Here is a 12,243-nt window from a genome sequence, read left to right as displayed (position 1 = left end):
ACAGGTTTGACGACCGGTGCAAAAACTTCATCGTAGTCAATTCCAAATTTTTGTGTGAATCCTTGAGCTACAAGTCTTGCTTTATACCGCACCACGTTGCCTTGTTCGTCCAGTTTCCTTTTAAATATCCACTTGCATCCAATTGCTTTTCTCCCGGCAGGAAGCTTCACTAAATCCCAAGTGTGGTTCTCCTTTTGAGATTTGAGTTCGTCCTCGATAGCTGCTATCCACATCTCGCTCTCAGGACCTGTTACCGCCTCTTCATACGTTCGCGGCTCGGATTGCTGCTTGTAGATGATGTTCAGCGACTCAGAGTATCGTGCGGGTGGTTTACCTTTGGTACTTCTTTTCGATCGCCGGGGCAGTGGTGAATCAGGAACTTCTTCGGTGCTGCTGAGAAACTCGATGCTGCTATCACCCGACTCGGACTGCTCCTCCTCCTGAACGAGAGTAGATTCCGCTTCCGACAGGTCCTCTTCGAATTCGACTTGGGTTGGTATTTCATCTGGTGTTTCATCCGGTGTTTCTGGATCGCATTCAAATTCAACGACTTCAGGATTGGTAGCCTCTTTCGTACGGTCATCCTCTTTGAGAAAACGAGCATCTCTGCTGATCACAACTTTGTCGGTATCAGGATCAATGAACTTGTACGCCTTATGATGGTCCGAGTATCCGATGAAAATAATCTTGACTGCTTTCGGCTCCAACTTGGTTCGTTTTTGATCCGGAACGTGAACATATGCTGAACTTCCAAAGATCTGCAAATGCTTCAAATCAGGAACCGTTCCATACCAGTGTTCGTGCGGCGTTTTCTGAACTGATCTTGACGGAAGAACGTTCTGCAAATGAGCTGCTGTGTTTACTGCTTCCGCCCAATATCGGTATCCGAGCTTCGCATCAATTAGGAGACATCTGGCCATTTCCACGAGACTGCGATTTTTCCTTTCGGCGACTCCATTCTGCTGCGGGGAATAGGCAGCAGTGTATTGCGGAGTAATCCCTTCTGCACGGTAGAATCTTCCGAGTGTCTTTGACTTGTATTCACCGCCCTGGTCCGATCGTATGATTGAAGGCTTCTTTCCAATACGCGTTTCTACCATCCTGACGTACTGAATTATCTTGTCAACCGCTTCTGACTTCCGTTGCAAAAAATACACCACCGTGAATCTCGATCTGTCATCTGTCATGGTCATGAAGTCAGGCTTATTCTGCGCGGCGTGTGAGGTGAGACGGACGGTTTCGTCTCACGTGACGTGAGACGACTAATGTAAATCAAATGGGGCGAGTCGACATTTGTCACCTCATTCGACTCGTCTCACCTCACACGCCGCGCAGAATAAGCCTGAGTATCTTGATCCTCCAGGTGTGGGTGTCTTCATCGGACCACAAATATCCGTGTGAACCAGCTCCAGAATGCTCCGAGATGATCCTGTTGCTTCCTTGGGAAAGGGTAAACGAGCCATTTTTCCTTCCAGACAGCACTCGCAGATTTCCTCTACCGGACAATCTTCAATTTGTATTCCTGTAGCGAGCTTGCTGTTGATCATTTGACGAATAGCGTTTGGATCTCGGTGTCCTAATTTCCTGTGCCAAAGATGCAGACATTCGTTGGTGTGAACTGTTGCAGCGGTTTCAGGTTTCATCAGCTTGACGTAGTACAATCCTCCAGACTTCACGGCTGTAGCAGCAGGCACCCCGTTGTGCGAAATTTCACAGTTGTTTCCGGCAAATACGACTTCAGCTCCTTTCCCGGTCAGCTTGCTAACAGAAACCAGGTTCGTTTCCAACTCCGGAACCAGCAGAACTTCCGACAGGTTTATTTTCTTCGGCATCCCATCCTTTGCTTCGCAAAACAATCTTCCGCTTCCTTTGGCCTTCACTTCTGCAACATTCCCATCTGCGAGTGTAACGGTTGTTCCGGAAAGCGGTGTCATCTCATCGAAAAAATCTTCGTTTCCACACATATGACTTGACGCACCAGAATCGACTATCCATCCGTTGGGCCTGAACGTCTTCTTCGATCCGGTTGCAAAAGCGAATTCAGCGCAGTTGCTTTCTTCCTTCACAACACGAGCCTTTGGTTTGAACGGTTTACGATCCTTGGCAGGGTACACTTCTCTCTTCTGGTTCAGTTGTCGGCAATCTTGTTTCTTGTGTCCCGGTTTGTGGCAGTGATGGCACACCACCTGCTTCGATCCGGAATGTACTTTCAGCAATGACTCACCACGAGCGTTGTCTCGTCGCTTCAGGGCTTCATCGATTAACTTTCCGCGAATCAGTTCCATCGTCAGTTCGGTGTCGGGGCGATTCTCCAATGCGATTCCCAAATTGTCGTAGGACTCCGGCATGCTTCGTAACACCATCAGCATCGTTATCTTGGGCGGCAACTCGTACCCGGCGTTTGCGATCCGTTCGAACAGGTCTTCCATCTCCATCAGGTGTCGTTCCAGGTCGTCGCCCTCCGTGTACTGCATGTTGATCACCCGGCGCAGCATTGCCAGAACTGAAGTGATGCTTGACTTTTGATGGTGATTGACCAAAGCTTCCCAGGTTTGCTTCGCGGTTGTGCTTTTCTGGATCAATCTTCGCTGGGTCGTTTCAACTAGTAGAGCAATGGTAGCCCGCGTCTTCTGGTCACCTTTCTTCCAGGCATCAGTTAGCGGAATCGGGGCATCTTCTTCTACATACTTCCATAACTCTTCTCGAATCAGGAGCATTTGAACGTTGAACTTCCAGCTTTCGAAATTGCTGTTGCTCAGCTTCTCGACGGCGAACTTGTTCCCGTCCATGTTGCGGTCCTCCGGTAAATCCAATTACAGCGTAGACCTCTTCGAATTCTTCCGGTAAATCCAATTATCGTAAAGAACTCCGACGACTTGAAAATAATCTTCGTGAACTACTTCTATAGGCCCATAACCTATTGGGGGCTGGCCGTAGAGCGTTAATAAAATGAACTAATCGGTTTGGCTCTCAGAATAGTAATGAACAAATTTTCTCTTTATTGATAACAGATAACAAAATAGGGTTGCTAAGGTTGCTAGGGTTGCTTGCCGCTACGCGTCACCATCGCCTACTTCCACACTTTCCAGCTTCCGTCGGTAGCATTTAGTACTTAGCGCGGTGCCCCACGCCGGGCCGCCATACCTAAGTATGGATGTAGCAACACTAGCCAGAAGCTTGCGCTTACTGGCGTACACCGCAGAGCTATTGGGCATCATCCGGGACAGTGCCGCAATAGCTGTGGAGGCTCTTTTACAGGCATAATCGACGTGGCTACCGAAGGTAAGCTTATCGTCGATCATCACGCCCAAGTGTTTGACGGAGCGCTTTGACAGGATAGTACAGTCTCCTACACTGATCTCCGTCTGCTGCTCCGACTTCAGGTTGTTAACAACCGTCACCTCTGTCTTGTGGTGAGCCAGCTCCAGTTTCCTGGACCGCATCCACGCCTCCACAACCTTAATCGAGTGGTTGGTAGTTAACTTTACCTCCTCGATCGTTTCACCGTAGACTTCGAGCGTAATGTCGTCGGCAAATCCGACAATCGCCACTCCCACTGGATACTCTAACCTCAACACCTCGTCGTACATGACATTCCATAACACCGGACCCAGGATGGAACCTTGCGGGAATCCTGAGGTTATGTGAAAGCACTTCCGACCCACCTCCGTGTCGTAGACTAGTAAACGATTCTGAAAGTAACTTCCGAGAATCTTGTACAGGTACTCCGGTATCCCCAGACGCAAGAGCGCATCGGCAATAGCAGACCAGCTGGCGCTATTAAACGCATTCCTTACATCCAGAGTCACTACCGCGCAAAAGCGAATTCCCCTCCTCTTAGGCTCGAGTGCTTTCTCGGCGGTTTTTGTAACCGACAAGATAGCGTCCACGGTGGACCTCCCCTTCCGGAAGCCGTACTGGTTACTCGAAAGACCATTTTCGCCCTCGGTGAACCGCAACATTTTATTGAGGATGATCTTTTCGAGCACCTTCCCCGCCGTGTCAATCAAGCATATTGGTCTATATGCCGACGGGTCTCCGGGTGGTTTCCCCGCCTTTGGCAATAGTGCCAGGCTCTGCCTCTTCCAAGCTTCTGGGAAAACTCCCTCGTCCAGGCATTTCTGCATAGCAGACCTGAACATCTCGGGAGCCTCTGCAATAGCTACTTTTAAGGCCAGGTTCGGAACTCCGTCCGGACCTGGGGCCTTACCTACGCTAAGGGACTTAGCTATCCCCGCAAGTTCCACATCGGTGACCCTCTCCTCATCGCCAGCCCCAGTCCCCGGCTGTCCTACGAAAGGAGGCCAAGGACTAGGATCATGACGCGGAAAAAGTCCTCCAATGATCCCCTCCAACATCTCTGGAGATTGCTCTGTAGGAGCCATCACACCTCTCGTCTTGGCCATAACGATCCTGTAGGCGTCACCCCACGGGTTCGTATTGGCACTCTGACAGAGACCCTCAAAGCAGGCCTTTTTGCTTGCTCTTATCTCGGTCTTCAGCGCGGCTTTTGCAGCGGCGAACACCACCCACCGTTCGTTTCGTTCTTCCTCTGATCGTGCTCGCTGCATCCGCCGCCTAGCCCGTAGGCAGGCACGGCGCAGGTACGCAATCGCGTCGATCCACCCGTAAGCCGGTGGCCTCCCATTTCTAGGGTGGACTCGCCTAGGCATGGTCGCATCACACGCACATGAGAGCACTGCTACCAGCTCGTCGCCGTCTAATCCGATTAAGTTTCGCTCACGGCGGAGCGCTTCCCTAAATACCTCTTCGTCGAAGTATGATGTCTTCCACCTACGATGGCTTGGCCTTGGCCTAGCCGCCTCTTCTTCTACCCGCTGTCTGCTGTTATTGTAGTTGATACTGTAGCGAACCGCCAGGTGGTCGCTGTGAGTGTAGCCATCATCTACTCTCCAGTTCGAACTACTTGTTAGGCCAGGACTACAAAAGGTCACGTCAATAATTGACTCCGCTCCGTTTCGACTAAAGGTACTCTTGGTACCGACATTAGCCAAGTCGACATCTAAGATGGCCAGTATTTCTAGCAGGATCTGACCTCGCCGGTTCGTGAAACGGCTTCCCCATTCCACGGCCCAGGCATCAAAGTCGCCCGCTATTACCACCGGCCTTCGCCCTGTTAGCACGGTCGTTAAGCGGTCCAGCATTTGCGTGAATTGCTCGATCGGCCACCGCGGAGGCGCATAACAGCTACAGAAGAAGACCCCGTTTACTTTGGCGACCACGAAGCCCTCATAGGTAGTAGACATCAACTCCTGAACGGGGTATTTACCCGTCGTCCATATCGCCGCCATTTTTCTGGTCCCATCCGCGACCCAGTTGCCGTTGCCGGCGGGTACTCGGTATGAGTCCGATATGATGGCGATATCCGTCTCCCACTCAGAAACTGCCTGACAAAGCAGTTGCTGAGCCGCATCACAGTGGTTCAGGTTCAGCTGCGCTACCTGCACTGTGATTTGTTGTTCACTGCGGCTTTCTTGAAGGCCGGGTACCTTGGACCACCCATCGGATGTCTGTTGTTCGAGGATTTCCCGGTACAGATCATGCAGATGGGCGGACTCGTGCAGCTTTGGGCCTTATGGCCTTCAGCGCCGCATCGCCTGCACAGTTTGCGCCTGTCGGGGAGCTTGACAGTGGCGATCTGCCTGCCTGTCAGGTCCTTTCGCAGGCGGATCGATGTACTTGGTGCATCTATCGCGCACTGCTGTTTAAATGCGGCTGCGAGCTCTTCTGTGTCGGTAATCGCGTCCAGGTTTCTACACTGAAGAGTAGCCTTTGCCATTAGAGCTCTTACCTGCACTGTTTCGCTCAGTACCTCTTGAGCTAGTGCCTCCGTCATCAGCACTAGCATCATCTCTCCAGTCCGCACTAGCATGCCTCGCGTACGTGTCTGCTTAGATTTTTAAAACCAGCAGCGCGTCGCTCCGTTCGCGTTTGCGGGCTGACTTCACTTTTCTCACAACCTTCTTCTTTCCGATCGTAATCCAAAGGTTCTCTTTCCCTTGGTTCGGTTGGCCACCGTTGCTTTTACTGTTGTCCTCTTGGGGCTTGGTTTCCCTGCTCCTTGCGAGTTTCGCAACCGACTTGGCAACCTGATTACTCGCGCTGGGCGTCCCCTTCTTCCTCTTTCGCTTTTCGTTTGTTTTTGCCAGACGCTTCTTGACATTTCCGCTGTATGGTTTCGTTCTGCATCGTCGCGTTACCAACAACAGGAAGCTATCCGTTTGGGTGGATGGCTCCTCCTTGCTCTCATCAGCCGTACTCCGCTCTTCGACCAAGAGATCATACTCCTTCTTGGCCAGAGCCAGCGATTTGCGGAGCTTCAGCAGGCCCAGTTGCAGATCCTTGCTGATGGTAGTCCTCCCGCTCGTGTAGCTTGTCCTGCTGTTCGGCAACTACCATCAGCTTTGGTAGCTCGTTCTTGTTGCGGTTCAGCGCCCGCGTGAGGTCCGCGTCAGGCATCTGACCTTCCTCGGCCGGTGTTGCGCCGCCTCGTGCTCTTCCTGTTGAACCTCCTGCCATCTGCTCGCTGATGGGTTCACCAGGCCTACGTAGTGGCTCGTCCCCTCTGCCTCTCCACTCTCGATCACATTGGTGTTCATGGATTTAAAAGTAGTAGTCGTCATTTCTGTTGAGTCGCCCTTAGAGCTGCTATTCCTCACTGCAAATGAAGTAGTCGTCAATGGTCCTGGTGGTTATCTATGCAAGCAGGTAGGCCACCCAAGGGTTAGCCCAGGCCCTTAGCGTTGATCAGAAGTGTTCATCTGAATCTACTTCTACCCAGTTGGCTGCCTACATTCAGCAAAAAAAAAACTAGCGAAATTAATCGAAATACCTTATGAATTTTTGCTATAACTAAAACTTATGAATGCCATAAAAAAATTCAATCTGATCTTCTCCCATCATGTTGTTACTTCTAAGATTAAGTTTTGGAATTTAATTCATATGAAAAATAATGAGTCACCCAAAAAATTGAAAATTATCCGAACTTCCAATTGCAATCGAAACCTGAGATCCCAATACTTGCTTTGAAAATAAAAACCTAAGGAACATACTGGAATTTGCTGAAGAAGTATAGATACTATAGATTAATAGACTCGCGTAGGCGAAGACAACTGTAGCCAAACGAACTGTCAGTTCGTGTAGCCAAACGAACAACGTCACGATTTCAATAGCGATAATGGATCACGTGACGTCATATTTGCTCGGTACACTCTAAATTCACGGTAAAACACACTTAAATCGTATTGCTCAACCATGTCTCCGCGAGTCTATGGAATCTATGGTGTCTATAATGGGAAGTGGAACTTTGGGTAACTTGAACAATTGAATACTAATAATAAATGTCGGAAAATAGCGAACGGGTTACGGCACCTTACGGTTCAGTCTTTTCTATCTTGTATAAACACGGTTGTTCAGCTTTCTTTCTCTCTCTCTCTCTCTCTCTCTCTCTCTCTCTCTCTCTCTCTCTCTCTCTCTCTCTCTTCTTGGCGTAACGTCCTCATTGGGACAAAGCCTGCTTCTCAGCTTAGTGTTCATTGAGCACTTCCACAGTTATTAACTGAGAGCTTCCTCTGCCAATGACCATTTTGCATGTGTATATCGTGTGGCAGGCACGAAGATACTCTATGCCCAAGGAAGTCAAGGAAATTTCCTTTACGAAAAGATCCTGGACCGACCAGGAATCGAACCCGTCACCCTCAACATGGTCATGCTGAATACCCGTGCGTTTACCGCCTCGGCTATATGGGCCCTTGTTCAGCTTTATTAACACTAAATCAATTGACCTGATTACTTGTGCAATGGGCTTGTTTGGTTCTAACAAAGCCGAGAAAACTAGTTACATTGTAACATTTCCAAATCCGCCACTCAATCAATTCAATTATATCTGTATGAAACCAGAATTCGTATCAAGGTATCTCTTCAAGGCTCCATGATTAGCGACCTCGCAGCTATTGAAAAAGCTTCAAATTACCACTTATCAGTAGATCAGCCGCGTACTTATTTCGATGCCCTGAATCGTGGCCATTGACCCACCCCAGCCAGACAACTGATGCCTGCTGCCGAGCTAGCGAAGCTTAGCAAGCGTCTTCCTCGATATCAGCAATTCAGTTCTAGCCAGTTTAATCCTTACCTAAGCAAAACTCATTCATATCAACTAAAACCCACATACATACACATACGTACTACTGCAACTCATCAGTTGCACGTTTTCCTGTTCTTGTCCACAGCTCAGTTTGCGAGACAACCCGCTGGTCGTGCGTTTCGTCAAGGATATGACCCTTAATCCGCCCACCCTGCTGGAACTGGCTGCCCGTTCGGTGAAAGTGGCCGCCCTGCCGTACGGTCCCGAGGATCTGCCGCGGACACTCATCGACTACCTGCAAACGGCCAACTGCTGTGTTAATCCCAACTGCAAAGGTAAGCAAGGCACTTGAGTTGACGCGTCCGGTCCGCGCTTTTTTTTGCGTTGTCCGGTGTTTGCAGATTGTCCCAATAGGGTGGTTCCAAAATCGCTTGTCTACAATACAGTATTACCTCTTGTGGGACCGCGACGTTAGAAGGTCTCAAATCTACACGCGTACTTAGTGGTAAGTCTCCGTATTATGCCTGATGTCAGTGTTGTTTTAAAGATTTCCAAGAACCTCTTTGAGTATAGGTCATCGAATATCCAGTGATCTCTCGCTGTATTATGGATAAGGATTATCCTCGCATAGGTTTTATGAGTTCCATTATTCCTGAAGGTTTTTAAGAACTCCTTTGCGTATAGGTCGTCGGGTCTTCAAGCGTAATTAAGGTTGAAGGATTCATCATTGACATAACCGTCATCATCGAAAATTCTAAAGCAGTTTTCTCGCTCAAAACTTGAATGTTTGTATTGAAAATATATGCACTGTAATCCTTTCTGCGTCCGTAATACAGTGAATATATTTTCATTGCAGAAATTTCAGCCCTGAACGAGAAAACTGCTTTCGAATTTTCAATGATGACGATTATGTCAATGACGAATCCTTCAACCTTAATGAACTTTTACAGAATCCAAGACAAAATCATTAACAAATATTATATTAAACCAATTTCATGCAACTGTGCTATGTCAAGTTATGAGTTGATTCGCTGAAGGTCTCCAAAAATGCCCTTGAGCATAGATCATTGAATCTACCATCGCATGTAGTATCCTTAAGTAGTTCTTATGAAACTTTCTATTACCCACTGGAAGTCCTTGAAACTCCAGTTACCCTAGTGGTTAAGGCTATGGATCGCCAATCCGGAGACGACGTGTTCGATTCCAGTTACGGTCGGGAAAATTTTCTCGACTCCTTGGGCATAGTGTATCATTCTACTTGCCACACAATGTGCAAATTCATGCAATGGCAGGCAAAGAAAGCCCTTCAATTAATAAATGTGGAAATGCTTTAAGAACACTAAGTTGAAGAGAGGCAGGCCAAGTTCCAATGCGAACGTCGAGCCATCAAGAAGAATAAATCCTTGAAACTCTCGGAAATCTTCACAAAAAAAAGTTTGAACTCCCCTGAAACTCACTAGAACCTTGTTAAGCCCTGAAACTAATTTAACCCTCTTGAAATCCCATTGAATCCGCCATTTAATTGGACGTTTTGGTGTAATGTAAATTGATTTCTGTCTTGAGTTTTTTTTTTTTTTTTTTCCTTCTAAACCATAGGGGGATAATCTGCTCAACAGACACCCTAACAGAAGGTTAGGGTAGTGTAGGTCTGACAGGCCGTCTTCTACAACAAAAGTAAAATCCAGGACTACTCTCTCCTCGTACCCACTAAACCATTCCTATGGTCGCCAAACCCTACGTCTCTCCGGAACCACCAAGAAGGTATTGCTTCAGAGAGGGGCTAGTGCACATCGCACCCACAAGGTTAGCTGCGTAGCCTGCAGCAACGAACATCGATGACTCGCTTTGGAGAGTCCATCACGGTAGCATGCTGGCGCTTAGCCAGTTTCCCGAGTGGTCCTCGCCACTCCCTTTGTCCTCGGAAGGCGGGCAGGGTCAACTCCGCCCGCGCCCTACTGCTGAGCGGACATCAAGAACTGATGCCCACGTGCAACCCGATCTGACCTGCCCGCAAAGGAAGGGTATCACTACCCTTCAGGCCCTATCAGATGCATCCGTAGGTTGCTGACGGCAGGGTCTCCACCTGCCCCGACCCTTGCCGGGGACCCCTTTCCAACCGCGGGCTTGGATCCAACCCAGTAGACCGACGCCACGACAGCACCGCTACCGGGACTTCCTCTCCGCGGCCACTTAATCGTTGTAAGGGTCGATCTCGACCGCAGGGCACCGGTATGACCTACGAAGCCGACTCCGAACCCCTGGACCACCTCTTGTACTGCATCTGGACTAGCCATTCTCCGAGTCCACGCGCCACCTCCTCTGTAGCTCCCAGACGATGTGGGTAATAGCCGTTGAAACGGCGTTCCAGCCAAACTCATCCCTACACATCCTCTGGACCAAGTTGTCCGGAGTTGTGTCCTCCCCGCATGTGGCAAGCATGCGGTCACGCATTGTGCGAAAACGCGGGCACACGAACAAAACGTGTTCCGCCGTTTCCTCTGAACCATTGCACACTGGGCATTCGGGAGAATCCGCATGCCCGAAACGGTGTAGATACTGTCGGAAGCAACCATGACCTGTAAGGACCTGTGTCAGGTGGAATGTGACTTCCCCATGGCGCCTATTAATCCAACTATCTACCCTCGGTATCAACCTATAGGTCCACCTTCCTTTGGTGGAACTGTCCCACGCGCGCTGCCATTTGACCATAGAGGCCATCCTGACAGTCCTGCGTATGCCTCTTGTGCCGCGCATTTCGAAGCACTCCATGTCCTCACTGATAAGAATGCTGATAGGCACCATACCAGTAATGACGCAGAGAGCGTCGTGTGACACGGTACGGTACGCGCTCGCAACCCTCAGGCACATAAGCCTGTAAGTACTTTCCAGCTTCCGTCGGTAGCATTTAGTACTTAGCGCGGTGCCCCACGCCGGGCCGCCATACCTAAGTATGGATGTAGCAACACTAGCCAGAAGCTTGCGCTTACTGGCGTACACCGCAGAGCTATTGGACATCATCCGGGACAGTGCCGCAATAGCTGTGGAGGCTCTTTTACAGGCATAATCGACGTGGCTACCGAAGGTAAGCTTATCGTCGATCATCACGCCCAAGTGTTTGACGGAGCGCTTTGACAGGATAGTACAGTCTCCTACACTGATCTCCGTCTGCTGCTCCGACTTCAGGTTGTTAACAACCGTCACCTCTGTCTTGTGGTGAGCCAGCTCCAGTTTCCTGGACCGCATCCACGCCTCCACAACCTTAATCGAGTGGTTGGTAGTCAACTTTACCTCCTCGATCGTTTCACCGTAGACTTCGAGCGTAATGTCGTCGGCAAATCCGACAATCACCACTCCCACTGGATACTCTAACCTCAACACCTCGTCGTACATGACATTCCATAACACCGGACCCAGGATGGAACCTTGCGGGACTCCTGAGGTTATGTGAAAGCACTTCCGACCCACCTCCGTGTCGTAGACTAGTACACGATTCTGAAAGTAACTTCCGAGAATCTTGTACAGGTACTCCGGTATCCCCAGACGCAAGAGCGCATCGGCAATAGCAGACCAGCTGGCGCTATTAAACGCATTCCTTACATCCAGAGTCACTACCGCGCAAAAGCGAATTCCCCTCCTCTTAGGCTCGAGTGCTTTCTCGGCGGTTTTTGTAACCGACAAGATAGCGTCTACGGTGGACCTCCCCTTCCGGAAGCCGTACTGGTTACTCGAAAGACCATTTTCGCCCTCGGTGAACCGCAACATTCTATTGAGGATGATCTTTTCGAGCACCTTCCCCGCCGTGTCAATCAAGCATATTGGTCTATATGCCGACGGGTCTCCGGGTGGTTTCCCCGCCTTTGGCAATAGTACCAGGCTCTGCCTCTTCCAAGCTTCTGGGAAAACTCCCTCGTCCAGGCATTTCTGCATAGCAGACCTGAACACCTCGGGAGCCTCTGCAATAGCTACTTTTAAGGCCAGGTTCGGAACTCCGTCCGGACCTGGGGCCTTACCTACGCTAAGGGACTTAGCTATCCCCGCAAGTTCCACATCGGTGACCCTCTCCTCATCGCCAGCCCCAGTCCCCGGCTGTCCTACGAAAGGAGGCCAAGGACTAGGATCATGACGCGGAAAAAAGTCCT

General features: G+C 49.8%; 1 protein-coding gene across 3 annotated transcripts in view; it reads left to right on the top strand.

The window, feature by feature from the left end:
• LOC115254176 (leucine-rich repeat-containing protein 58) overlaps window positions 1-12,243 on the top strand; it is a 34,114-nt gene that overhangs the window by 20,537 nt on the left and 1,334 nt on the right. For all 3 annotated transcript variants that reach the window (XM_029872960.2, XM_062859875.1, XM_029872958.2), the window contains one exon: window positions 8,250-8,439. In XM_029872960.2, the coding sequence (XP_029728820.1) occupies window positions 8,250-8,439 (190 nt within the window). The remainder of the gene's footprint in view (window positions 1-8,249; window positions 8,440-12,243) is intronic.

The sequence above is a fragment of the Aedes albopictus genome, chromosome 3 (assembly GCF_035046485.1).
Source record: "Aedes albopictus strain Foshan chromosome 3, AalbF5, whole genome shotgun sequence".
NCBI lineage: Eukaryota > Metazoa > Arthropoda > Insecta > Diptera > Culicidae > Aedes > Aedes albopictus.
The sequence above is the reverse complement of the archived record's forward strand: the minus strand, read 5'-3'. Positions and strand labels throughout refer to the sequence as shown.